Source organism: Onychomys torridus, chromosome 18, assembly GCF_903995425.1.
Source record: "Onychomys torridus chromosome 18, mOncTor1.1, whole genome shotgun sequence".
In the NCBI taxonomy this organism is placed as follows: Eukaryota; Metazoa; Chordata; class Mammalia; order Rodentia; family Cricetidae; genus Onychomys; species Onychomys torridus.
This window is the reverse complement of record NC_050460.1, coordinates 19,500,074-19,525,986: the sequence shown is the minus strand read 5'-3', so window position 1 is coordinate 19,525,986 and position 25,913 is coordinate 19,500,074. Positions and strand designations below refer to the sequence as shown.

The 25,913-nt window shown below is 40.4% G+C and overlaps 1 protein-coding gene across 1 annotated transcript in view; it reads right to left on the bottom strand.

Moving 5' to 3' along the window:
- The window catches only part of Col9a1 (collagen type IX alpha 1 chain), a 160,452-nt gene that overhangs the window by 76,005 nt on the left and 58,534 nt on the right, over window positions 1-25,913 (bottom strand). Inside the window, exons 2-5 of the mRNA XM_036168501.1 lie at window positions 8,852-8,925; window positions 7,800-7,871; window positions 7,556-7,688; window positions 263-659 (exon numbers count right to left, since the gene is read on the bottom strand). Coding sequence (XP_036024394.1) covers window positions 263-659; window positions 7,556-7,688; window positions 7,800-7,871; window positions 8,852-8,925 — 676 coding nt within the window. The remainder of the gene's footprint in view (window positions 1-262; window positions 660-7,555; window positions 7,689-7,799; window positions 7,872-8,851; window positions 8,926-25,913) is intronic.

Below are 25,913 nucleotides of genomic sequence, written 5' to 3'. Positions count from 1 at the left end.
TAACACCTTAACTCCAAGTAGACCTTAACCTCCTTTAAGATTATCTGCTTAACTAAAAGTCTGTGTTCCATATGGCATCAAAACTGGCAGTGAAGGCTTTTTGAATGAGTGGTGTCACATATTTAATAAACTTTACAGAGTGAATAACTATTCATTGTATGCACTATAGTCAATGATCCAAGATGTCTGGGGTGCTGAGCTTTACCCATCTGGGTTTGTCTTCAACTACAATTGTGGTGGTGCTTTGTGATTTTATACTTACAGGAACAGAAACGCGAGGATTGTCTGCAAGTTTTCCCAGCACAGTAAAGCCATCAGTATCAATCCAGCCTCTTGGCTTTATAGGTAGGGATTCCATCCTGACGCAGTCAATGAAAAGAGTGGCGCTGGTTTTTTCCACACCAATCATGACCTTATGCCATCGGGAGTCGAACAGGGATGGCACATTTGAAAAGCCTGCTGACTGGAGACTTCCGTCCAGTCCTTTGTAAGAAAATGCAACAGACTTTGTTTGGCCGTTTATCCTGACGCCAACTTGCTCCTTCCCTGAGGAATCCTGGATCTGCCAAATGTTCCAGTTCTTTTCGAGTGTGCCTCCAGTCATCCGAACAGTGGTTAAAAAGGAATATTCTTCAGGCAGTCCACTGGGATACAAACGCCTGCATGAAATTTGAAAATAATAAATATAAACCTTGTTTTCTGTGCTTATACATATTTACTGTTCCTGGTGTTTATGTTATTTTTAAATTCTAGTCCTGCAGAAAGGCCACAGTGTGGTGAAACTATGTAGTATTTGTTCTTTGATGGCATCTTATACAGACCTTCACAGTCCAATCATTCATGCACATCAACATTCCACCTTAAAATACACATTTTTAAAAACCCTTCCCTCTCAGCTAGTGAAAGTTCTCAACAATATTATTATTTATTCTACCCAAAGAGCCCCATTCAGCCATGCCATCCCACTCAAAAACACATTCTTGCAATGTTCATGTTTGGGGCAACAGTTCCTTCAAAAGTGAGAAGGAGGGTAAAGTCTCAATTGACTGCACTAGCTTATAAAAATCATTTAATTGGTGTCAGTTTAAATTTTTACATACATTAAAATTATTTGGTATTTTTATAATTGCTGGGCTAGTCTCAAAAATTGTACTCTAGACTCACATAAACACTTTGAGAATTAGTAACCATATATACAGTATATTTAATGCTACTCTACAGTAGCATTAAAGGCTACTTCACACTAAGGCTTTTCAGGGATTTCAAAATATGATAGTGAAGTAGTAGCTGGTTGTTTGTTATGGGATGTGTAATGAATGAGTGATTGATGACCAACACTTCCTTCTCCACTCCATCCCCATCATTCTTCAGTCTACCAACTAAGGTTTACAATACTACTTTCTTTGGTGCTTCAAATGGAAGCTAAAAACCAGAAGTGCCCCTGAGACAATCCTTATCCACATTATCTATCTACTCTTCTCTATAGATCTTCTGTTCAAGTGAGTTCTTTGGGGGTTTTAAATGCTAATGTCAGCTTTCAAAGATTTCAATGTTATTTCATTATACTTCTTCTAAGTATAAGAAAACTCCTCAACAAGAAATGGTAGGAAAACTAAGTGTTAGTGAAATGTGTTTGCTGATAAGAAAATTGAAAATAATTAGGCATAAGACCCAGAGTTCCAAACAACCTTCCTTTAGGTCAAAGTTTTGTATTTAGCTCTCTTCTGATGAAGAATGAAGGAAGGGAAGGCAAGAAGAAATATCACAATGGGTGTTGATTTCATATGTATGACATTTAGTGAATTGAAAAATAGCATGCACACATGCACATACATTGCACGCTCATACACACACACACACACACACACACACTTTTGTAAAAGTATACAGAAGTTTTTAGCATGTACTTAAAAATACACTTTAGAATGCAGAAGAGAAATTCAAAAAGAACTATGTAAAGTCCTCTTTTTTCCAAAATAGAACTAACCACCACATCACTACCAATACTTGTTTTAAATATAATTTTTCTCAATTGGTTTGTCACACTTCCTTCAATTTTATATTTTTTGGAACTATACTAATTCCAAAATTATCTCTTAAAAAGAAACCAAAAGTCTTCATTTATAGATATACTCATCTGGAATACTCATAGAATACCTCATTCTTAGATGCACTGATACACTGTGTGTGTATCTCTCTCCACACATATGAAGGTCATATGAGTATGTATACAAATGTAACTATGACTAATGTGTTAATAAACTTTTAGAGCATACTAGTATGTTAAGAGGGTAAAAAAATGAAATTTACCTCATTATTCATGAGTAATATATACATATTTGTGTATACCAAAGATTGTTAAATGTCTCTGTAACCTAATATATAGAACTGATGATCTAATGTATTTTTAAACACCCAAGATTCCATTCTTGAAAATATGCTATGCCTATCAATATGCAAACCTGACAGCATACATAATTTAAAAGAAGTTATGTCTATAAATGATTTATTGTATTCCAGTCTTCATGAACTACCTTAAATGGAGAACCATATGGGTTCAAATAAAAGATTCAAATGTCTCTGAATTATTTGTTTATTACCTTAATACTAAGACAGCCTAGGTCTGTGTTGTAAAAGAAAACATGCATAACATGTTTGTAAATGGTAGTTAAGAATGGAAAGCTATTATGCCTAAAATATAAATAATAAAAAGAAGCAGAATCGTGTCTCTTAATTCTTCAGTAATTATAACAATAAACAAGTAAAATTGTGACTGTCAAGCATTGCTTTGTGTGGCATATTTCTCTCCCATGAAGAAACATCCTATGAATGTTTGTTCACTGTCTCAGAATCTGTATTCTCCAGTACAAAAAGTATCATTAAAAAACAAGCATTTCTGTTCCCTGAGAATAATTCCAATCCCTTCCTTCTTTGTTATCTAGCTTTTGCATGAGTAATTTGAAAAGAAGGAATGAAATTCCATAGTGTGTCTGTACAACATTTTCCATTCATCAGTTGAAGGAAATTCCCAAACAAATGATAGCTTCTGTTGTGAGTGAAGTGACAATGGGCACTGATGAGCAAGTACCTGTCCTTCAGACACATACTGAGGAGTGGCAGCTCTGGGGCATAGGATAGATCTTTTGTTAGCTTTTTGAGAAAAAGTGAAATTTTCAGGTAAGTTGTGAAAGTAGAAAATATTGTGAGGGGACCCAGACCCAGAAAAAAACTAATGCCTCATGCTCTCGTCTTTGTTGTTCCCAGCTCTGGATCTCTACATGTGAGTATATAACCTCCAGTAACAACAGGAACCAGAAAAGTAAGAAGGAAGGATCTCTTGAGAGAGAAAAATAACATAATACAGGTAATATGAAGGGGGAACTGCAAGAAACAGAAGGGATTGCTTGGAAGAAGAATGAAAAGAGAATACAGTGGGAAGGGCTAAATAAAACTAATGATGCTTGAAAAGGCCATAGAGAATCACATTGTATTCTTTTTGTTTAAAAATACATATAATATACATACATAACACACACACACACACACACACACACACACACACACACACATATATATATATATATATTCTGAATAAAGTTATGCCATGTAGGTGATAATGATCCCCGTAAGAGTCACAGACTATTTAACAAAAAGTCATGTCCTAGGCATGAGAAGCCTCCTTTTAAGTCATTGACCAGTGGAATGAAGAGACTTTCTAAATAACGTAAGTGTAGCCACTGCTCTTGGTTTCCTCCAAGAATCTGAAAGCAATTCTTTATTGCTGAAGATAACACACACTTTAGACACAGAATCTGGAGCATTTGAACTGGGTCTAACCTGAAAGCATTTTCACTGAGGAATAGCTCTTGCCATATTCCAAGGTCCTATGCAAGCTGCCAAGGGAGAAAAGCAATCAATAGTCCTTTGTAGCTGTCATGCCTACAGACCACAACAGTGACCAGCATGGCAAATATTTCAGAAGCACAACCATGGCACTATGTCTTGGGGGCAACCAACTATCATTTAATTGGCTTTATGGCCTACTTGATATGAGGGAATTCATGCCTGGTACTGTAAACCTAGCCAACCATCTGCAGCTGGTGAGGTCATGGACCCTATAGGAGAACTTACTGTTGACACTTTCCTAAACCAGTAGTTTCTAACTACATTCAAAATACATATCCTTCTATCCACATAAGTGTAGCTCTCTTTCCTCACCCAAGAAGCTTCTTTTTGAAGCAGAGACCGTTACAGAAATTCACAATTAGTCAAAATGCAAAGAACTAACTGTGAGTACACAAAGTGATACATCGACAACACAGCTCCTACATGGAAGATTCAGCACACATCACAGAAGAGGGGCTGTGAAGATTTTAAGAGCCAGAGGACCACGATAACTGCTGAGAGATTGTGTCTTCTATACATAACCAAGACAGTTGCACCCATGAAATCTCAGCAATATGGTTTCCTAAACAAGACCAGAATAGTGACAACACCAACTGACATACCAACATGAATAGGGTAAATTTCACAAGGCCTCATGCTAGATAACAAGGTACAGACAATTAATGACTATGAGAGAGGAAGAACCAATATTTCCCGAGGATGAGTCTCCTAACTGGCTATCTAATATCAATTGGCAAGCCCTTAAAAATATATACAAGCAACATTAAATGAACTCAGCTGGTTGTATTTATACATTTAGGGTGTGTGTGTGTGTGTGTGTGTGTGTATGTGTGTGTGTGTCTGTCTGTCTGTCTGTCTGTCTACATAGCAATGAAAGAATAAGAGGTCAGGAATTTGAGAGAGAGCAGAGGACACACAGGATGAGTTGCTGAGAGGAGGAGAGGAAAATTATGTAAATCCAATATTCATATAAAGTTCTCTTCAAAAATCAATAAAAATTTTAAAATAATTAAAAAGAAAGAATTTATTAAGGAGAAGGCTTTTCCTACATGCAATTTCCTCTTCTGGTACACTCCAGCTCTCTGCTAAGAGTGTCCAAGCACTCTATAGTAATTAATATTTCCTCTATATAGAAACCCTATGGTGTCGTTTTCCTTTCTAGCTCTAATTTTTAACTGATAAAACTGAGGCTTAAATCGCTTCCTCCAAACCAACTAGGGTTGGGAACAAGAGGCATGGGGAAGGCAGGGGAAGAGGGGAATAATTGAGAATAGTGTATGGAAACATGTATGAATCTCATAATAAAATGTGAGCTAAACTATAAATAATTACAGGATAGAAATAAATCTTCCTCAGAGAAAACAGAAAAAAGAGAACCGCACGTCACCCAGCACTCTGCCCCACCTCCCTTTTTATCTCACCCCTGCTGTTCCCTTCTTTTCTCCATCATCTCCTAGTAAATCTAGTGATTGTGAGACTTCAGTTATGACCATAGCCTGCAAACATTACTTATCGAAGGCTCTCAGCACTTAGAGAAAAACAATAGAAAAGATGAGCAGGATGTAGAGAACTGTACAATCCCAAGTCAGTCAGTCTCTAAACTGAGGTTAATTTCAGCCCACATTGTGCTTCAAGTCATGGAAGGGAAAAGTAGGTCAGGGATTTGTGTCATGTCATTATTTTATTATAAAAGAAACAACAACTTTGAAGTTTATTTTGGAACCCAGTTAGTATTTTGTTAGAAGAAAATGCCATATAGGCAATGAAATAAATGAACAAATAAATAAAGACAGAGTTACCACTGTCATACCTACCCTAGTTAGCTTTAACTATTGACTTGATACAGCCTAGAGTCTTTGAGAAGGGAATTTCAACTCAGATCAGATTATTCTGTGGGCAATATCTATGGGGAATTGTCTTGTTAATTGATACAGGAAAGCCTGCCCACCTCAGGCAGCATCATTCCTTGGGCAGGTGGTCCTGAGCTATATAAGAAAACTCACTACACGTGAACCTGTGAGCCAGGGAGCAGCATTCCTCCATGGTTTCTGCTTGGAGTTCTTGCTTGAGTTCCTGTCCTAATTTTCCTCAGTGATGGACTGTGGTCCAGAAGTGGAAGCCAAATAAATGCTTTCCTCCCGTCAGTGGCTTCTGGTCACAGTGCTTTATCACAACAGCAGAAACAAAACTAGAACAGTACCTTTGATCTTTCCATGTGTGAATGAGTGTCCAGGTTCAGTGTGAAGTAGTTGTTAGGAGCACCAGCTCCAAAACCATGCTGCCTGGATTTCAGCCCCCCTCCCCACACCCAACGAGCACCAAGCCTTTAACTTCTTGTGTGAGTAAACTAAACTTTGAGGACTCAGTTTCCCCCTACATTAAACAACAGGGATAGTGTCCTTTTGCCACCATGCTCTAAAGTAGTTGAGAGTAATATCAGTAAATACCATGGACCATTCTGGTATTACACATACTGCTTAAAATGTGAATTTCTACCTTCTTTCGTTTTGTATCAGATTCTTCTAACTTGAAAGACATTTGAACTTAATGCACAAATTGTCTAGGATATCCTGTCATTATTGTAGTTAAGTCACTATTTTCCTATACAACTTAATGTCCATCAAAATCCTAATTTTTTTTATCTACCAAAGGAATCTTTAGTTCTATTTTTACAATGCATTCAAACACTTCATATGTAATAGTAATAAACAAACATATATGACATGAAAGCATATGAGGACTATCTCAAGAGGAGGAATAAGAGGGAATGGGAGCTGGGCCTCAGAGGAGTACATGATACACATGTATGAAAATTTTGTGGTGAAGCCATTAGTTTGTACTATGAACATATACAAATAATAAAAACTCCAAAAACCTATAGTAATCATATTGATCACAAGGTATGCTGATGATACAAAACCTAGATCAGAGAATGACACGACTCATTCAACCTACATACACCAAAGAACCTCAGTGATAAAGAATTTACAGATTAATTCCAGGAACGGAGAGCAATCACATAAAAGTTGTATGTACATCCCTGCTAGTGTTTCTGTTATAATTGTTTCCATTTTGTTTCTGTTTGGTGTTGTCTAGGACCTAAGACTATGTGTGGTTTTATTTCAGCACCAGGACACTTGAACAGCTCCACTGTGAGCCTTCAAACCACATTGCGGCTGCTAGTTAAATTTATGCCTCACTCCTGGTGCTTTTCACAGAGGGTCCTTTCAGTCAAAACCAGACAAATTACAGAAAAACAGAAAGCAAACTTAAGAACATGTCCTGAATTGATGTATAATAGTCTCAGTGATGTTTTCATTCCTGGAATGGAAAGTAAATTATAAACCTAACATGAAGAGCGGTATTCAGGTGCTAATGATTGATAGGGGAACACATTCCTTTGGCTTTCTTTCATTTCTTTTCTTTTTCTTTTTTGAAGTTCTGTCAATTTAACCCATTGGCTAATGGGTACTAGGTAAGTGCTCTACCAGTGAGCTGTACCCCAAGCCCTTCATCTTAAAATAAAATAATCCAAGAAATACCAAACAATAAAAAGAAAAAGAAAAAAAAAAACCTGTAACATTGAATTGCTATAAACATTTATAAATGCATTTAAAGGAAGATTATTAGGATCTTTTTGATAGGTTACCTTGTCGGAATCCTGAAGTCTACATCACTCCCCAACTTATAAGCCACTTGCAATGTAGTGGAGCCCACCACCCTCTGGACCGTTCTCCGAGATGCAGCTCTTTCAATCTGGAACTGAGAAATCAGGTCAAACCCTACAAAAAGGGAATATAAAAAGAAAGTTGGAAGTAAGACGGGTTCTATCCCCTCCTCAAATAAATTACACTTGGAAAGCTTGCATTGCCTGTACAATACATGCTACTTGCCTGGCAAGTCATCTTGACCAATCCTGATCTTGGGACACAGTTCACTTCCACCATTGGGACTGGCAGGAAACCCTGCAAAAGCAGTACCACGTCATCCAAGCCACCCACTACAAGATGTTAATTAATTTAACGTTTAATATATTAATAACCAAGCAGCTGCTTAAAATACAGTGTTATACAACTTAGCTTATAGGCCATGTATATAGTATATAGGCCAGTTATAGCTTTAACTGGATACCTCAATGATCAGAATTCATTCACCTTCAGCTTCTCCTCCTGAAGGGACACAAGGCATGGAATTATAGTAATAATTTATGATGGGAAAATGTTCCTGCCTGGCAAAGTTGAGGGTTTGTTCCATTTAGAGCCAGAGCTGCACAGTGTCCTGGACAGCATGGGTCAGAAGCCTGTTTGGAAAACTTCTGGTGGGCTAGAAATATTCCTTAAACACCACCAATTCTAAACATACAATGACATTACCGAGTCAGCCCTGAGACAGCTCAATGGGGCTCCAGACAAGTACAGTTCTTGGGGAATCATCACCACCAAACATGAGTTTTTATAACTGCCATGCCCCCTCCTGCATTGATAAGACTCACCTAGTAATAGATTTCTTAGACTTCACACACAAACACACAACAACAACAACAACAATGAAAGTTTGGCCTACCCAGCAAAGGACATCAAATATTTTCTTCTTATCCTCCTGACCCCAGTGTTTTGGGAAAATCCATCTACCTACCCATCCATACATCCATGCATTCACTCAATATTTACCGTTCACCATCTGAAAGTGGCGTCATGTTAGACGCTAGAAAAGGCACAGCTGCCCTTCCTGCCTACTGTGCTCTCTCACAGTGGGGGCTCCCTCTCCAGGCTCAATACTGAGCACAGAATCAACCAACCATCTCCTCAATGCAGGACGAGGAGGGGGAGTGAAGGACCCTTGCAAGCATAGCCAGCCTTCACTCAACTACAGCCCTGCCTCCTCACCGTGCCGCCCTCTTACAGTAGCAAGAGCTACTTCAAACTCCATAAACAGTGGCTCTTACTTGGATGACGCTTAGGAGTTGCAGATACCCAGGGTCCCAGAAAACTGCATGCAAAGAAGAAAACTGGAATTTTCCTGAAGAGGAGACAACAACAACAACAAATGACCCACACAGGAATCGCTTCCAATGGGACCTGATTTCATACTTTAAACTTGCCAAACCTGACTGATGAAGGCAACCAAATCCCAAGGCACACTACTGCCTTCAACTCCATTTTGAAAGCTCACAGAGAAATTTTGTGAATAAATGCATTTCTGGTTCCTGCCATCCGGGTCACACATTCTCAGTGTCTCACTATCTCACTTTCTACACTGCTCTTGTCTCTGCTTACTTTTATCTTTGTTTCCTGTCTCTTCCTTTCTGTAGCTGCCTCTCTTTTTCTTTCTCAAATGTTGACTCGCTCACTTCCTTCCTCATCTGTCTCCACCTCTGACACTCTCTCGGTTCTCGCTGTCTCTCACCTCCCCCTTAGGCTGCTACCGCTGCAAACCCCTCACCCAGCTCCCTCCAGAGTTTCGGGCTTACCAGCAGTTCTTCATCTTTCCAGTAGGTTCTCTTTGGTTTATAACAATCCCTAAGAAGAGGGGTTGAAGGGGAGTCACTGCTCCCCCAACACCCCTTCTCTGTCTTTCTGAGACTCTGAGTCTTGGCCCTAATCTTGGTCCTTTCTTGCCCCTCACAGGGCTAAAAGCAAAGAGAGTGGATCAGGGATGTCTAATAACTCTTTAAACTGAGGGAAAGAAAAGGGGTGGGGAGAGGCAGCCGTAAGCCCAGGCCCAGTCAGGGGCGTGCCCTTAGAGCTAGCAAGGTTACACCAAAGGAGGGTTGAATGGGAGAAGCCTTGCTGAAAAGAAAAAAAATCAGGATGTGGGGAGTTTCAGCAGAAAAATGCAGCAAGCTGCTATAGGAATACAGTGGTAGCTTTTAGAACAGATATAGGGGCACAGTGGAGGCTTTTAGAACTGTTACAAGGGCACAGAGGAGGCTTTTAGTGCTCCTGTTAGGAGGCAGAGATGTGGGAATGCACTGGAACCTTGCTGCCTTGTCAACCTAGATTTAGGCCCAGTTTTCCTGATTTACCAGTTAATATGAACCTGAGCAAGGTAGTTAGCCTCCCTATAGCTAACTATCTTGTCTATAAACAGGATGAAAACAGTTCCATAACAGTTACTGGGGGAATCAAATGAAATCGGCAAAGATAAAGGACCTCACACCAAACTTATTCCTCGGCATCCTTACAATCCTGATAACAATTCTTTGTGTGTGTTCCCTGTCTTGACCATGCATGTAGCCTAGTAGCACATGGCTCTCACAACCACACATGAAGTTAGACTAAACACATCATTATTCACTAGATGGGAGGTCTAGGATTCAGACCCAGGTGCCTCTCCCAAGCATCACTGCGGCTGTTCATCGCAAGTCAACTCTCTTAACACACCACTGGAAATTTCCATAAGATGTGACCTCAAGCATTTTACTTGTTTGCTCTCAATCTCTGACATTAATCACATTGAATTGAATATGCCAGGGAGTATACAACACATTATTTTTCATAAACAACCGGACAGCGAATTACTAGGATCACAGATCTAGAGAGATGATGTACCCACACCAGTGTCACACATGCACTGCTCTCCTCCTGAACCTGAGCACCTCTGGAGAAAGTGCAGCAAGCCCCATGGCCCTGTTCCCCAAGCACAGGACAACCTGCTTCTGGCTCTATCGCTGAGGATGTGTCAGATGAACACAGGCACTCAGAGACAGGTGGACCAGTCATTTCCATAAATTGTGGTGTCTAATAGTTTTGAGGTGGTTTTGCTTCTTTGAATTACTTTCATATTTTTAACTCACTAAATTTTTATTTAATTTATAGAACAAGTAATAATGCTGTTTTTATTTTATTTTGGTGATATTTATATGTTTACATGTGGTGGGGGATAGAGTGCACATATATGACCCTGCAGAGGCTCAAAACTGGCATTGAGTGTTTTCTTCTATAACTCTCCACTTTATTTAAGAAGGCATGGTTTCTCAATGAACTGGGAGCTCACCAATTCCAGATAATCTTGCCAGACTGCTTGTGCTGGGTTCTTCCCCTAGTGTTGAGATTATAAGTAGCTCCCAGGTCTGCCTCTCCATTATAGCAGTTCCAGGAACCAACCTCTGTTCCACAGACTTGTGCCACACAAACATCACCCACTGAGCCAGATCCCCAGCCCTCACATGCTCGTGGTTTCCATAAGGTCTTTTCTACTTCAGCCCCTCCCTGCTTGCTGGAGAGCTGTTGGACCTGAACCAAGAAAATGCCACTAGTGTCCACACTCTCCTTCTATAGCTTTTTCCCTGGTCACTCATTGGTAGTTCCTCTCCCTCCTAGAGAGGGACATCCAATTCTTCTTGTTGTGTGGTTCTATCCACAAGGCCCTGCTCTCTATCAAAATCCCCAATCCCTAAAGCACCTACCTACCCTGGCACAGAACAGAGCTATGAATGGTCTGAGCCTTGCTCATTTGTTTAAGCTAGTTGAAGTTAAGGTAAAAAAAAAAAAAGAGGAGTGTGCCTCTGGGGAGCTCCTTAATGGCCTGAAATTATGGGAAACAAGCAGCCTTAGATCTGCAGAGAGAATGGCATTTCCCAAAAGGAATTTCTATCCAAGCTCTGTATTTGTGATCTGTAAGAAAAAAAAAAAAAGAGAGAGAGGCAGATTTTCCTATACATGTAAGTGTTTCAGAAATCCTTCAAAGGGTTTTAGAGACTCACCTTTATGTTTGCCCCTCCACCCCCCCACTTTGAAGAAATCCCTACAACTGAAATAAGGAAGCAAGTGAACAAGGCTTTAAATAAAAGATAAAAGACTCAAGAGAAAACTAAGCCAGCTCATGAGGGACAAGGCTTCTTTCCAGGCTGGCTGTTTATTTTAAATAGGGAAGAACAAGGTAACAGCTTTATTAAGACAAAAATGTAAACCTGAGGAAACAAAGCTATATATAACCTTTAAAGATACTTTTGTCTGTCCATCTATTTTATCTGCCATTAATTATATTTTCTATTGTGACATTAAGGTTTCACAGAAAGCAGGATCAATCCTGGTCAGGATCAAGCTGTACCCTGAAGTCTAAGGCCCTTAAGCTTTTCCATACTTTCCTTTTTTAAAATTCTGTGTATTTGTATGTGTGTAGGATTTTGCACACGACTGAAGTTGCCTGTAGAGGCCAGAAGAGAGCATTGGATCCCCTGGAGCTGGAGTTTCAGGCGGCTGTGATCCAACAACCGCAGGTGCTAGGAACTGAACTCAGGTCCTCTACAAGAGTATTAAATACTCTTAACCACAGTGTTTTTCATCATGAACACTGCTCCCCTTATTTTACCTAATGATTCTTCCCTGAAGAGCCACATGGAAAGGAAAACCAGTCATTTGCCACAAATCATAAATTCAGTAAGAAAATATGACATTTTAAGTGATCGATTTTACATTGAATAATTAATGGTGTACCTTCCTTAACTCTCCACCCTATACACAAATACCCTATAGTGTATCTCTCTACACACTCTCTTTCCTTTTCCATAAATCAAAATGACTCATTACTTGTAACTTAAATTAGGGAGCTCTGTCACAGACAATCACCTTTCTTGATTATCTAGTTCATTTCATTTCCTTGTCCAACCATTCAATAAATATTTATTGAATAACTGTATTGCCAAATACATACTAGGAATTGAGGAGCCAAAGGGAAAAAAACCCACAAATAAGCACATGCTTGCCCCGAGGAAGCTCACAACGTAGAGGAAATGAAAAATGACTACACTAGTGATAATAAAAATGACTGTCAAGTATGAACTCAGTCCAAGGGCATAGGGAAATCTTTCATCCAGGAGATGAAATCTGAAAGAACGAATAGAAAGAAGCCTACCAACAGAATAAGGAAGACCAATACATCTTAGGCGAGAAAACAGAATATATCATAGGAGAAAAGTGGGGAGGGTGAAAACACAGGGTGAGTAACAAACTCAGCCCAGAGAGACTTTCATAATTAGCCCGATGTGCCCCTCCTACATCAAACCTTGAACTCGGCCCTACAGTGACAGCACAGAGTGGCCAGAGCTCTGCCCCCATACAGCTTACATGTGGGTGGGGAGAAAGACACTAAACACCTTTATAAGACAATTTCAGTTGACATTCAAATGAAACTATCAGGAAACCATGTGCCTGAGAGAAGTGTAGGGAGTGATGTAGATGGAGGAGCCAGGGAAGGCTGCTCTAGGGTGATCAATGTTAAAAAAGACTGAGTGGGAATGATGAGGTAAGATTGATGAAATAGATTGGAAAGGGAAGGACTGGAACACAATATATATATATATATATATATATATATATATATATATATATATATATATATATATATATATATATATATTTCTGGTTTTGAGCTTGAAAACTCAATAGACAGGAAATTTTGTGAAATATTGAATAGGAGGAACTGGGTAAGAGATCTTGAATGACACTGAGGAGTTGAGACTTTGTTCTGGTTGTTATGGAAACTACAATACGTCTTTGAGAATGACACTTTTAGGTGTGTCTTTAAAAGAGAATCTGATGTTGCTTGAAGGATAGGTTAAACCAATTTGAACAGCTTATACACAAAACCAAACAAAAGTTTCAGAAACAACACTTATGCATGTGAATATTGTTATGATTTATTATTATGTGGGGGTATCCTGCGCATGCAGGGAAACGGGCTGGGCAGATGCACACTATGCAGTACATGGCGGCGGCGGCGGCCAGTGATACACAGTCCAGACGTTGCATCCACACGGAGAGTTTATTATAATAGAGAGATAAAGAGGCAGAGAGACAGAAAGAGGAAGATAGAGAGAGAGAGAGGAAGGGAGAGAAGGGGGTCGAGGGTGCACATCTTGTGGAAGTGAAGCAGAAGAGAGAGGGAGAGAGGGGGGAGAAAGGGAGAGGGAGTGGGGGGAGGCAGACTTCTTCCTTAAAAAAAGACTTTTATGTCGGGACAGAGAGTGGCGCCAAGAGGTGGGATCAGAATATTAACAAATATACCATTCTCTATTTTCTGATTTGTTTTCTATTTCATTTTTTAGGAAAGATGATCAACTCAATGTTTTGATTTCAGAACCAGTAATGGGTTGCAACTCATGGTTACACTGGATTGGAATACATCTTAAAATGCCTCATACTTCCTGATACGCACAGAATAGTAGGGCAAGTTCCTTGATTTCCACACGACTTTCTGTTTTTCTTTTAAATGTGATTTTTGCATGAAGTAATGATAAGCTGATGGCAATAATTAAAGATGTTGTGATTGCTGTATTCAATTACTTTATAGGTTCAAACGAAGAGGAGTGTTTTAACTAGCTTTCTAATGGAATCTAGTTTTAAGCTTTATTAATCTCTCTTTGTTTTAAAAGATACAAAGTGCCTGGTAGCACGTATAAGTTATATCAGGGTGCTGCAAATTAGGCACAGCTAGAGCCTGAAATTCACCACAGAAATCTCTGGCTGAGAGCCTGATTAACAACCAGAGAGTTGCTAAAACTAAGACTCCCACTGTCCTACACTGGGCTATGTTTTACTGTAAAGAAATTCCACCATGATCAAAGCTCTGTTTTAAATCTGCTTATTTTGGTTCTATGCCTGTAATTGTAGCCTAATCATCTAGACTCAGAGCAAGCAAACAGAGCCCCCGTGGTACAGTTATTTCTTTGTGCAATCACTCACAAATAAATGTGCTCTCACTATGGGAGAATAATACAAGAAGAAAAAAAAAACATGGCAGCGTTAACCTTACCTACCCCACAGCTTTTCAGGGTATTATTTTTGCTTCCTCTAAAATATAATCATTTCCAGTTCCCCAAAGAAAGAGAAAAATCAATTCCCCACCCTCCCGCTCCCATAGCGCCCGTGCTTCAGGGAGCTGTTGCTGTATTTGCTGTCCGTGGGTCTCCACGTTTACAGCAGCTGGTTCGTGTCCTAAGCCTCGTTAGCTTCCTCCAAACTATGCGTGCTGGCCGGTCAGCATGTTTCTCTGTGTACTGGCAAGCTTTCCTTTCTCACAGTTGAGCCAAAAGCTACATTAGAATCAATCACCAGGGTGCTTAAAGCAGATTACTGAGTTCCAGCCCCAGAGCTTCTGATTCACAAGATGTAAGGCAGGTCCAAGAATTTGCATTCTAACAGGCTCCAAAATGCTGCTGCTGGTGGTGGTGGTGCTGCTGCTGCTAATGGTCCACTGAGAACTTCTGCCTGTTCAAGCCATGTTTTCAACTCCTTTAAGCCTCTCCCCTATGTTGTCACAGGTATGTAGGCTGTAAATGTATGATAATCTTTTGCTAAATAAGATTTTTGAATAATTATCAGTTTAACCCATAAGACTTCCTGGTGTGATATTTTTGTTTGTGCTCTAACAAATAAAGCATGCCTGGAGATCAGAGTGTGAAGCTAGCCACTAGTTAACCATGGAAGCCAGGCAGTGCTGGCACACATCTTTAATCCCAGCACTTGGGATCTCATGCCTTTGATCCCAGTACTTGGGAGGTGGAGACAGGAAGTGATATGCTGGGCAGAGATAGAAGCTAGGCCCCTTTCAGGCAGAGGAATTGGCAAGGTAAGAAAGAAGTGGCTGTAGCTGTGGTTTTCTCCTTTGTCTGTCTGATCTTTCAGCATTTACCCCTATATTTGACTCTGGGATTTTATTTTTAAGATCAATTAGAATTCTCCATACAACTCCCTGAGACCTCTAGAGCTCATGAAAAAACACATGCAATACATTCCTTATTAGACATCCATTTTAAAAATATGCCTGGCAGGATAAGTATAGACACCAATGTCTCCTGTTCTGTACTATCATCATTAATTAACTCAATAATATTAATCATCAAATTGAGCTCCTGAATTACATGCTAACTTGCATTAATAAAACATAAAAAGATCATTAATCCTGAAATTCTTTTCTTTTTTCAGGAGAAAGCTTAAACATATATTCTTTATGTTGCATTCCATAGCATCTTATACCCATTCACAACTTTCTGCTTGGTGGGAAAATGGTCTCTCTACACTAGGTGGCAGTGTAATCCTGAAATTTAAAACCTGAGCTGCGGAATCAAAGAATTTGATTTCCCATTATTGAACAAAAAGAAAAGAAAAAGAAACTAATTTTATGCAAATACTCGATTCTTTGTTATTTTCCACGTGTATAAGGTGAAGTGTTATAACTGATTCCATTTTAGGACTGCTCTCAAGATAAATACAGGAATACAAGGCACTCTGATTGTTCACCAAAGCCTGTTACAGAAAGACAAAATGAACCACTAAAATCAGCTCTGCCTTAGGTTAGCCATGGACATTTTCTTCAGTAACCGCCAGCAAGTTGAGCCTTCTAGCTAACAAAGCCAACCCTGAGGAGTGAGCTCAGAAGCCTCGCAGCTGAGGTCTAAACTTTAGCTTTCTAGAAATTTTACTTTTTATCTACAAGAAAACTTAATCTCTCTGACTCAGTTTACTTATTTATAAAGACCAAATAATAAAAGCACTCTCTTTGTGGACATACTTTAAGAATTAAATTAAAACTTAATACAGAACCCGGCACACACACACACACACACACACACACACACACACACACACACACAAATTAGCTTGATTTATTCTGCTTTGTAACTCAATCTCCCCTGCTTTTATTCCTCACTCAACTTTCACTCTGCTTCAGTACGTGGTGGTTCATTTAGACCTCCAGAGAAAGGGTGGCTACACGCTAAAAATATATCTTGACAATATACACAGCTTCTCAAAACATCCACCTAGAGAGGCTGCCCTGCCTTGCCTCACCCTGCCTCGAGGGGGCGCCACTACGATGAGCAAGTGTGTGGTGGAGAGAGAGAGAGATGCAGAGCAGTGGGGGCGCCATGGAGAGAGGTAGAACTGGACACACCAAGGCGGGAAGGACCAGACTGATTTGAGTGGCCTGCACTGCCATCTGAGCCCATGATGATGTCCCGGTCTGAGCTGGCACCAGGGGCCATATCTGGGTCTGTGGTCCTACTGCAGCCAGGGTCTGGGTTGATGTCTGTGGCCAGTTATACCACCAAAGGCCATGAGGATGTCTATGGACTGAGCTGCAGCCTGGAGCTTTGTTGATGTCTGCAGGCCCTGCTACCTATGGGGGCCATATTGATGAGGGTGGTCTGTGCTGCCATCTGATGTCCATGGTTCAGGCTGCCTCCAAGGGCCTTGTCTCCAGGTCTGTGGCCCTAATGCACCAGGGGGGGGGGGGGGGGGGGGGTTCGTGGTCTATGCTATCACCAGAACACATGTGGAAGCCCATGAAAGAGCAAGCAAACTACTTTTGCATTGATATTAATGATTGCGAACACACAGTTGAAACAGAGGGACATCAAAGGCTTCTGTAATAACCCCTACCGACACCCCCACCCCCCCCCACCAAAAAAAAAGTAACAGCTTAAACAGGAAGCCATTGAAGGGAACTTTTTACAAGTGTGATAAGGATGCTGAAGTTAACTCTCCACAATTGATGGCTTCTGGTGGGGATGCGGGAGAGGAACGACTCAGTTCTGTTCAAGGAGCACAAGACTGAGAGCTTGACCAGGCTCCAGTGAGTATATACATAACACAAATTGGACCCGTTTCTTTTCTTTTCCTTATTTTAATTTTTTGAGGGAGGAGAGGTTACAAGGGTGAGGGGCTGACATGGAAGGACTAGGAAATGAAAGTGATGGGGTATATGATGTGAAATTCCCAAAGAATCAGTAAAAATATATGTATAAATCAACCTAGAGCCATCAAGATAAACCGGCCGATAGCCTCCTTCCTTCCGTTGAGTGGTTTCAGCTTTCTCTACACTTCTATTTCTCTTCCCACATAACTGCACTAAACTTGTCCTTCAGGCCAGGCGGCAGAGGTTGGATGAGTTCGAGGCCAGCCTGGTCTACAAAGCAAGATACAGACAGGCACCAAAACAACACAGAGAAACCCTGTCTTTAGAAAGGGTTTGGGGATTTAGCTCAGTAGTAGAGCACTTGTCTAGCAAGCACAAGGCCCTGGGTAAAAAATTTTAGCCTCCGCTCCTGAAAGTATGGCCAGCATTTTCTTTCATCAGCTTGATACGGTACAAATTCTTATCCTAATAGTGAAATGTTTCACTAAAGCTTGCCCAGTGATTGGGTAAAACCAAAACTTATTATAAGTCACAGTCATCCTAGGGTCCCCCCTGCACAGAAGAAGATAGGTTTCTTTAGTATCCTAGAATCTAATCAATATTTATATGTATAAATCAGCTATTATTTGGCTTTAAAGGGTTTATTGGGAAATGTTATCATTTTTACTATTTTCTACAGAGAAAATATTGTACCGTTTTTAATTATAACCTGTTTTTATGTTCAAAACAAATCCAACAAAATAGATGCAGCCAGCCCACTTTCTTGGCAAAGAAATTAAGTTGAAGATATCTGAAGTCAGTGATGAAGAAAACACTTCAGTCTACTGACTGAATTGTGAATAGATACCAGAAAGGCCACTAACAATCGCGGCAGATCCAGTAACAGGTGCCTAAGAGACACTTTCATTCGTGATGACCAATGCCCTGAGTACCTTTAATTAAGTAACTTTGTTTTATATGTAGATGTATGCCTATATATGTATATATGTGCATATGCATTCTTATACATACACACACAGCTTCTTTGCTTTGGAACTGAAATATACAAATATTTTAGAAAATACAGCAATAGGAAATTGAACAATCGCTGGTAGTTTTTCTACCTCGGGATGACTCACTCTTACAACACTTTAGCAAGTTTTCTTGAGTTCCCTTTGTACACAGCTGTGGACAGAGTGGACACCACACCAAACTCCACTACCTCTTTACATGCACATCGCTTAAAGAATTTACTTATGCATCTGCTTTCACAAAGCCTAAATGTAACCCTATGTCACATACAACATATGGAATTCTTGATGGAGATGTCACTCAGTCACAGAGCACATACCTCACAAAATAGCAAATTCCAAGAGTCAAAACTCTGACTTCAGGTCAAAACTGCAGCTTTTAATTTAAATGGCTACAACCTTGAGAGAGAAAACCACTATACAGAAAGAGATATTTGAGTAACTGGGGGAGACTACCAACAGCCCGTGGTTTTTAAAAGTTCCTTTTTCACACCCAGAGCCATGTGGATTATAGGCTCACAGGCAAGCAGCTAACCAGAAAGCAGCAAAGGCAGACACAGACATTCCAGTGGTTCCTGAGGGCACCCACAGGAGTCCTTTCTTCTATGTCTTTTACTTCAAATCTCTCTGAAACCATGACTGATGCCAGGAATAGTCATGGCCACTGGCACCAGGACAGGTGATAAAGAGCCTTTGTTCTTAACGACCAAGCTTATAGGCGTGAGGAAATGCCTGGATACCAACATTAGCACAGTGATTCCAGGAGGTGGCCAGCTCAGAGAGTACCTGTGGGGACATCAGAGCATACAGGACTTATGAGGCTGGTGACAGTGGAGGGGAAGGAGCAGACTGGTGTTATCTCAGTCTATGCTGGCTAAGGGCTTCCCCTGGGATTCCTTCTAGAATGGTAGAAGGAGGTACCCATACTCGCTGCCAGAAACTATGCCCAAACTTTTCAAAGTTTTCTCTTTTCATGTGCATAACTCATCAGCATTGCCATTTTACAAATGACAAAATGAGGCTCAAAGCATTAAATCAGTTGCTAAGGGAAATGTCACATAGCAAGCCATACTAGCCTCAGGTTTCTCTGACAAGAGTCTTGGCCTACTTATGACTACACTTGTGAACACATGCCCATGCAAGTTTACTTTCCTTACCCCATTAATTCCTACATGAAAGGATTTCAAATTTTGGTAAAAATTTGTACCTTTTACTGGTGACCAAATGAGTGATCTGATGGAGGCATGTTCAAGGGTTTACCACAGCAGTGCTTTGGCAAAAATACCAACAGGAGTCATAAACACGCTGCATGCAAAATGTCAGGTGGATTGTGACCATTGCTGTTTCCGGGTTCCTATCTGAACTCTTTATTATTGATTTGGTTTATCAGTAGCATTTGTTAAATTTTCTTGTCAGTTTCCTCTAAGAGTTTGACTCCTGGTAAGTCCAGCATGCTTCAGTGGGAGGAGACAACACGTTCCAGAGTATTTGAGCAGTACAAATCAGACTTGGTTTTTGTTTGTTTGTTTGTTTGTTTGTTCGTTTGTTTTTAGAATGCAAAATTGGGTGAGTAGGGAAGTGAGAACAGATCTGGGAAAAGTTTGGACTGAAGGTGCACAAACACACTATAGAAAATTCTGGAAATTTTTTCCTAGAATGTAATTATTTTTCTATCTTGCTCTGTAGTTCTATCCACATCACATTTTGTGTTGGATTTTAAAGTCTCACAATTTAGGGACCTTGATTGTTTATAATATCATGCATACAACATTTGTTACAGGCTGCAGTCAATCATTATGTTTGCCTAAGCCATCAAAACTTCGACCAAGACCATATTAAGCACACACAATGCCTTCTCTGTCCTCAAGGATGAATTTATATATATATATATATATATATATATATATATATATATATAAAAGGTGAAACACATCTTGACTCACCTGAAAGTACTCAAAGAAACAAGTAGAACCAAGCCACTAGCAAAGTATCCCAGCTACAGAAAGGTAGAGGTGGCCGGTACCATCTAGAGAGATTCAAAACATGACACTTTAGCTTAATGCTGAGAAATGAATCATATACTATGAGTGTGGGGAGTGGGCAGAGAGTTGTAATAATTTGAACAATAATGAACAGCATTTAATTTGGGGTAAGGTGTGACTTAGCTTTTAAAAATATTAGTTGGAGCCAGGAGGTGGGTGGCGGTGCACGCCTTTAATCCCAGCACTCAGGAGGCAGAGCCAGGTGAATCTCTGTGAGTTCGAGGCCAGCCTGGACTACAGAGTGAGATTCCAGGAAAGGAACAAGAACTACAGAGAAACCCTGTCTCAAAAAAACCAAAAAACAAACACACAAAAACATTAGTTGTGTGCCATTCTTCATTTAGGGGCAAGGATTATTAGACTGTCTTTGGTAAATAAATAACAAATATGCCAACATTTATGATTTTTTTTTTATATTAGGCTACCTTTAAAATCTTGTCATTGGGCCAGGCAGTGGTGGCGCACACCTTTAATCGCAGCACTCAGGAGGCAGAGCCAGGCGGATCTCTGTGAGTTCAAGACCAGTCTGGGCTACAGAGTGAGTTCCAGGAAAGGCGCCAAAACTACACAAAGAAACCCTGTCTCAAAAAACCAATAACTAAATAAATAAATAAAAAATAAATAAATAAATAAATAAAATCTTGTTATTGAAAAACCAAACCATTTGCTACAATGAAAAAAACCTGAATAAAAAAGTCTTTAGTTACTGACCACATAGTTTGGAGAGGACATTATTGTTGTCTACAAAGTATTTTTAGTTTGGAAATTCCATCAGGACAGGACATAAAGAACACCAAGTGCTCTCATAACAATGCCAAGGGGAAAGATAGAAGAAGATGTCTCCCTGGTAATAAGATAAATTATTTGTCATTGCTTAAATTATCATTTTTTCCCATTCATGGGCTTCTAAATCTCCCTAAAGTTGGGTAGTAGGAGGTGCCAATGGCACAGACAGATGGGAAAGCTTTTGTGTCCTGAGGAGAAAACTCGAGGGTAAATAGAGATACAGACTAAGAAAACAGACATCCAATAGAATTGTGTATACAGTCTCAGTGATGGCTTCAGGCTGCAAGGATGAAGGCATGGTGTCAAGAGTAGGAGACATGAAGGGAAAAGATCTGAAATAGAAGTTTCCCTGCCTGGCGAAATGGGCTCTCTGGCAGAGCTCAAAAGGGAGACAAGGAGAAAAGCAGAGCGGAGATGGAGGCCCTCAACAGGCAATCAGCATGCCCACGGTGTACTCCCCAAAACTTCTGCAGTAGAGTAGAACAAAGTAGCAATGAAGCAATAAAAGAAAAAAATGAGGCAGGATTATTGGCCTTGCTGAGCATAACCTGCTACATAGAATTGGCTCAGAAGCAGGTGGAGAAAAATCGCAGCCACACAAGGTTTTCATCACAGTGGCTGTTCCCTTTAGCTTCTTTATCTGACAGAACATTGTTTAAACGTGTAAAATTACATGCAAGAATTACAGGAGGAACCAGGAAACATCTGTCTCTTGGTGCAGCATTAGGGAATGGCATTTGGCTATAGATTTGCACCATAATAAATTTGCCCATAAATATTTCCAATAAGATGAGAAGAAAATAGCTTTCATATTATGTTCAGGAGCTAAATGATAGGCCCTCTTAGGTATGTTATTGTGAGTGGCTATTTTGAAAGGAAAAATGAGTTGGCTCTGGCTACATTGTAAATCATCATAAAGAAGCAGTGTTTTAAAAGAAAATTGAAACACTTTTTAAAAGCCTCAGGGTTTGGTAATGTTGCCTACAGCACCAGCTGTATTCATTTCTATTACAGTGTCCAGAGTTACCCTAACTGCAGAATCAACTGGAAACAGTGCAGTAGCAATTCTTGGTTTTGCCTTAAAATCAGAGCACTGCTGTTTTCTCAAATGAGAAACATTAAAACTAAATTTAGTACACGATCTGTCTCCTTACGTGCTGTTTTCCAAAATGTCTCTTCCTATCAGACCAAAAGCCTGGCTACCTCCCACGCTTTCTTATCAGACCGCAAGCCCAGCACCCCCCACCCCTTCTTATCAGACCACAAGCCCAGCACCTCCCACCCTTCTTAACAAGACCCACCTTGTTGTTGTTGTTGTTTACTCTTTTGGCTCTTTGAGGGACCCACTACCCAGCTCCCAAATCAATCACACATGGAAGTTTATTTTATTATAAATGTTCAGCTTAGCTCAGCTTGATGCTTGCCAGCTTCCCTTAACTTAAATTGATGTGTCTGTCATTTGCCTGTGGGCTTTTACCACTCTATTTCTGGATACCTTTCTTTCTCACTCCATGGCTGGTTGTGTAGCTGGGCGGCTGGCCCCTGAGGCCCTCCTCCTTCTCTGGCTATTTCCTTTTTCCCTCCCAGATTTCTCCTTCTATATCATCTCTCTGCCTGCCGGCCCCGCCTATCCTTTCTCCTGCCTCGCTCTTGGCAGCTCTTTATTAGACCATCAGGTGTTTTAGACAGGTAAAGTAACACAGCTTCACAGAGTTAAACAAAAGCACATAAACAAAATAATATGCCTCAAAATGATATTCCCCAACACCACTTTGCCCCATAAAAAAGCTTACAAGAATTCCAAGAGAATCACAGTACATAATGGTGACCTGGTACCTCCAGTCACGTGTTCACCGTTCTGTGTGCTTACCTGGATGAAATGATGCTGCATTTCCTCTCAGAGACAGCCAAGTATAAAAGAGAGAACTCGGATCTGAGCTCTTATTCCACTGGTGTGCTCCCCTTATTGATGTGATAACACCTTTGCCAAGTGGGTACTTCCCATAAAGTCATTATGAGACTCAGTGAGTTACTCCTTGTAGGGGAGCTTTCTAAGGTGCAAAGCATTCTGCTCTGCAAATATTATTTCAGCAATGTTTAGTAAAGACCTATTACTTTTATATGCAGGATACAGATTTGAACACTCCAAAACAATCAAACCCAAAGAAGGCAATTCCCCAAATGTCAAGACCCTTACAATATTGGAGAAGAATAAAGATGTATGTGTTAGTAATTGAAATGCAAGACAGCAAATAGTAACCACCTTAAAAATATCCCCTGGGACATTGGGTCTGTTTGACTAATCTTCATGAAACTGGCTTTTGAAGTATATAAAGGAAAACATGGTGGTCACTGTCATCTGTCCAGGGAGGACAGACACACAGCGATGACAACATGTACAGGTAAATATAAACTCTAGAGAGAAAGTGCATACTGCAATTACCCTACTATGACAGAAAAATACACAGGAAAGCTTGGTCTAGATGATCAAGAACCATAAGGAGGAGTTAGAATTTGGAATTTGTTTCCAAAGCCTGGATTTTCACTTGCAGATGAGGTGGAAAGACCCAGGTCTGACACTGGATGGATGAGCCCTATAAGCAAATAAATAGACAACATGGAAAAGATGGTAGAAGTCAGCTGAGCTGGGAAAACAGCTTACTAGGGGTAACAGTAAAGTTAGCAACTTACCCCAGGCCACAGCTGACCCCTAATCACAGTGCCATATTGGTGCCCTTTTCTTATCTCCGTGTCCACACACCTGACAGAAGAGAGTTGATATGAGCAGACAGTTCAGAGGAAGTCTGTCATGCTGGGGAAGGTGTCGTGGTGGGGGCCCTGTGCAGAAATGGGAGCTCACAGTGTGACTCGGTCACTTCTTGGCACATCAAGAAACAGAAAGAGCTCAGGTAGGAAGGGGATTGTCCATCGCCCTTATTAAGACACACGCCCAGTGGCCTATGTCCCAGCTAAATCTTTTACACCAAAAGTTTCACAACAACCCAAAGCAGTGCCACCAGCTGGAGCCCAGGAGTTCAGAGACTGTGGGGACACTTCACATCTAAACTAGAAAACAGAGAAAAGAATTATGTCAGCAGAAGCCAGGGAGCTAATGTGTGGGAAAAAATAAGTTTAGAGAATAGTATCTAGAAAAGGATTTTCTGGTAGTTGTTGCTTGTTCATTTGTTTTAATGATAATAAAATAACCACATGCTGGACTTTTCCAAGCATTCTATCTATATTAACTTATTTTTGCATAATAACTCCAAAGAGTCAGGGGTGTGGTGATTCCCACACTGTACTGATGATGAAGCTGAGAACAGAGAGAAAACTGACTGGATTTGTCATCTGAGGAAAAGAATCCAGTGCAGAGAGAAAGACAGACAGAAAGACAACAAGAGTAAGGATGCTGCTAAAACTCAAAACAGAAGTAAGGAATATAGGATTGCCGTAATATGTCTCTCGATAGTTCTATGAGACTCCTAACTTCTCTAGAATAGACACTTTATAATCAGAACACTAAACAGTGTAGAAATGAGAGAATAAGCTCACCGTGGTGGCACAGGCCTGGAATCACAGCACGTCAGAGGCAGAGGCCGAAGGAGCAGTGTTGCAAGATCCTCCTCGGCTACTTAGCAGCTTCCAGGCCTGCCTACGATACATGAGACCCTGTCTCAAAAACGTGGACACCTTCAAATTATGTCACACTTCTTCTGTGCAAAACCCTTTCCTTTTGCTGTGGTGACACATTCCTCTAATCTCAACACTAGGGAGATAGATGGGTCCCTAGAGCTTGTTTCTCTGTCAGTGTAGTCAATTTGTTTAGGGCCAGGCTCAGTGGGAGGCCATGTCAAAAAAAAAAAAAAAAAACTGAACATAAGGTGGAGAGAGATTGAGGAAGACATTTAACATCAACCTCTGGCCTTTATGTATATGCACACCCACATATATATGTACACACACACACACACACACACACACACACACAACCAGCAAAAACACTTACTGGTAATATAGCTCCTTGTTTCACATCTGAAATCCTCAAAAATCAAGTAATTCTGAAATTTATCAAGTGAAAATAATACATGAATAAAGAAGCAAAATGTGATGATATAATGTGTACCCCAATAAAGCTTACCTGGGGATCAGAGGACAGAGCCAGCCACTAAATTAGACATAGAGGTCAGGCAGTCATGGCACTCACCTTTAATCCTATCACTCAGGAGGCAGAGATCAGTCTGGATCGCTGTGAGTTCAAGGCCACCCTGGACTACATGAGAGAAACAGAACCAGGCAGTGGTGACACAGGCCTTTAATCCCAGGAAGTAATATGGCAGGACACAGAAAGGTATAAAAGTCATGAGGAAACAGGAATTCACCGTCTTTAGACTGAGGATTTTGTAGAGGTAAGAACATGGTTGGTTTGCTCTGTTTCTCTGACCTTTCAGCTTTTACCCCCAATATCTGGCTCCAGGTTTTAAATTATTAATAAGATGGTTTAGCAAGTCGTGTTACAGCAAAAAAGAACTTT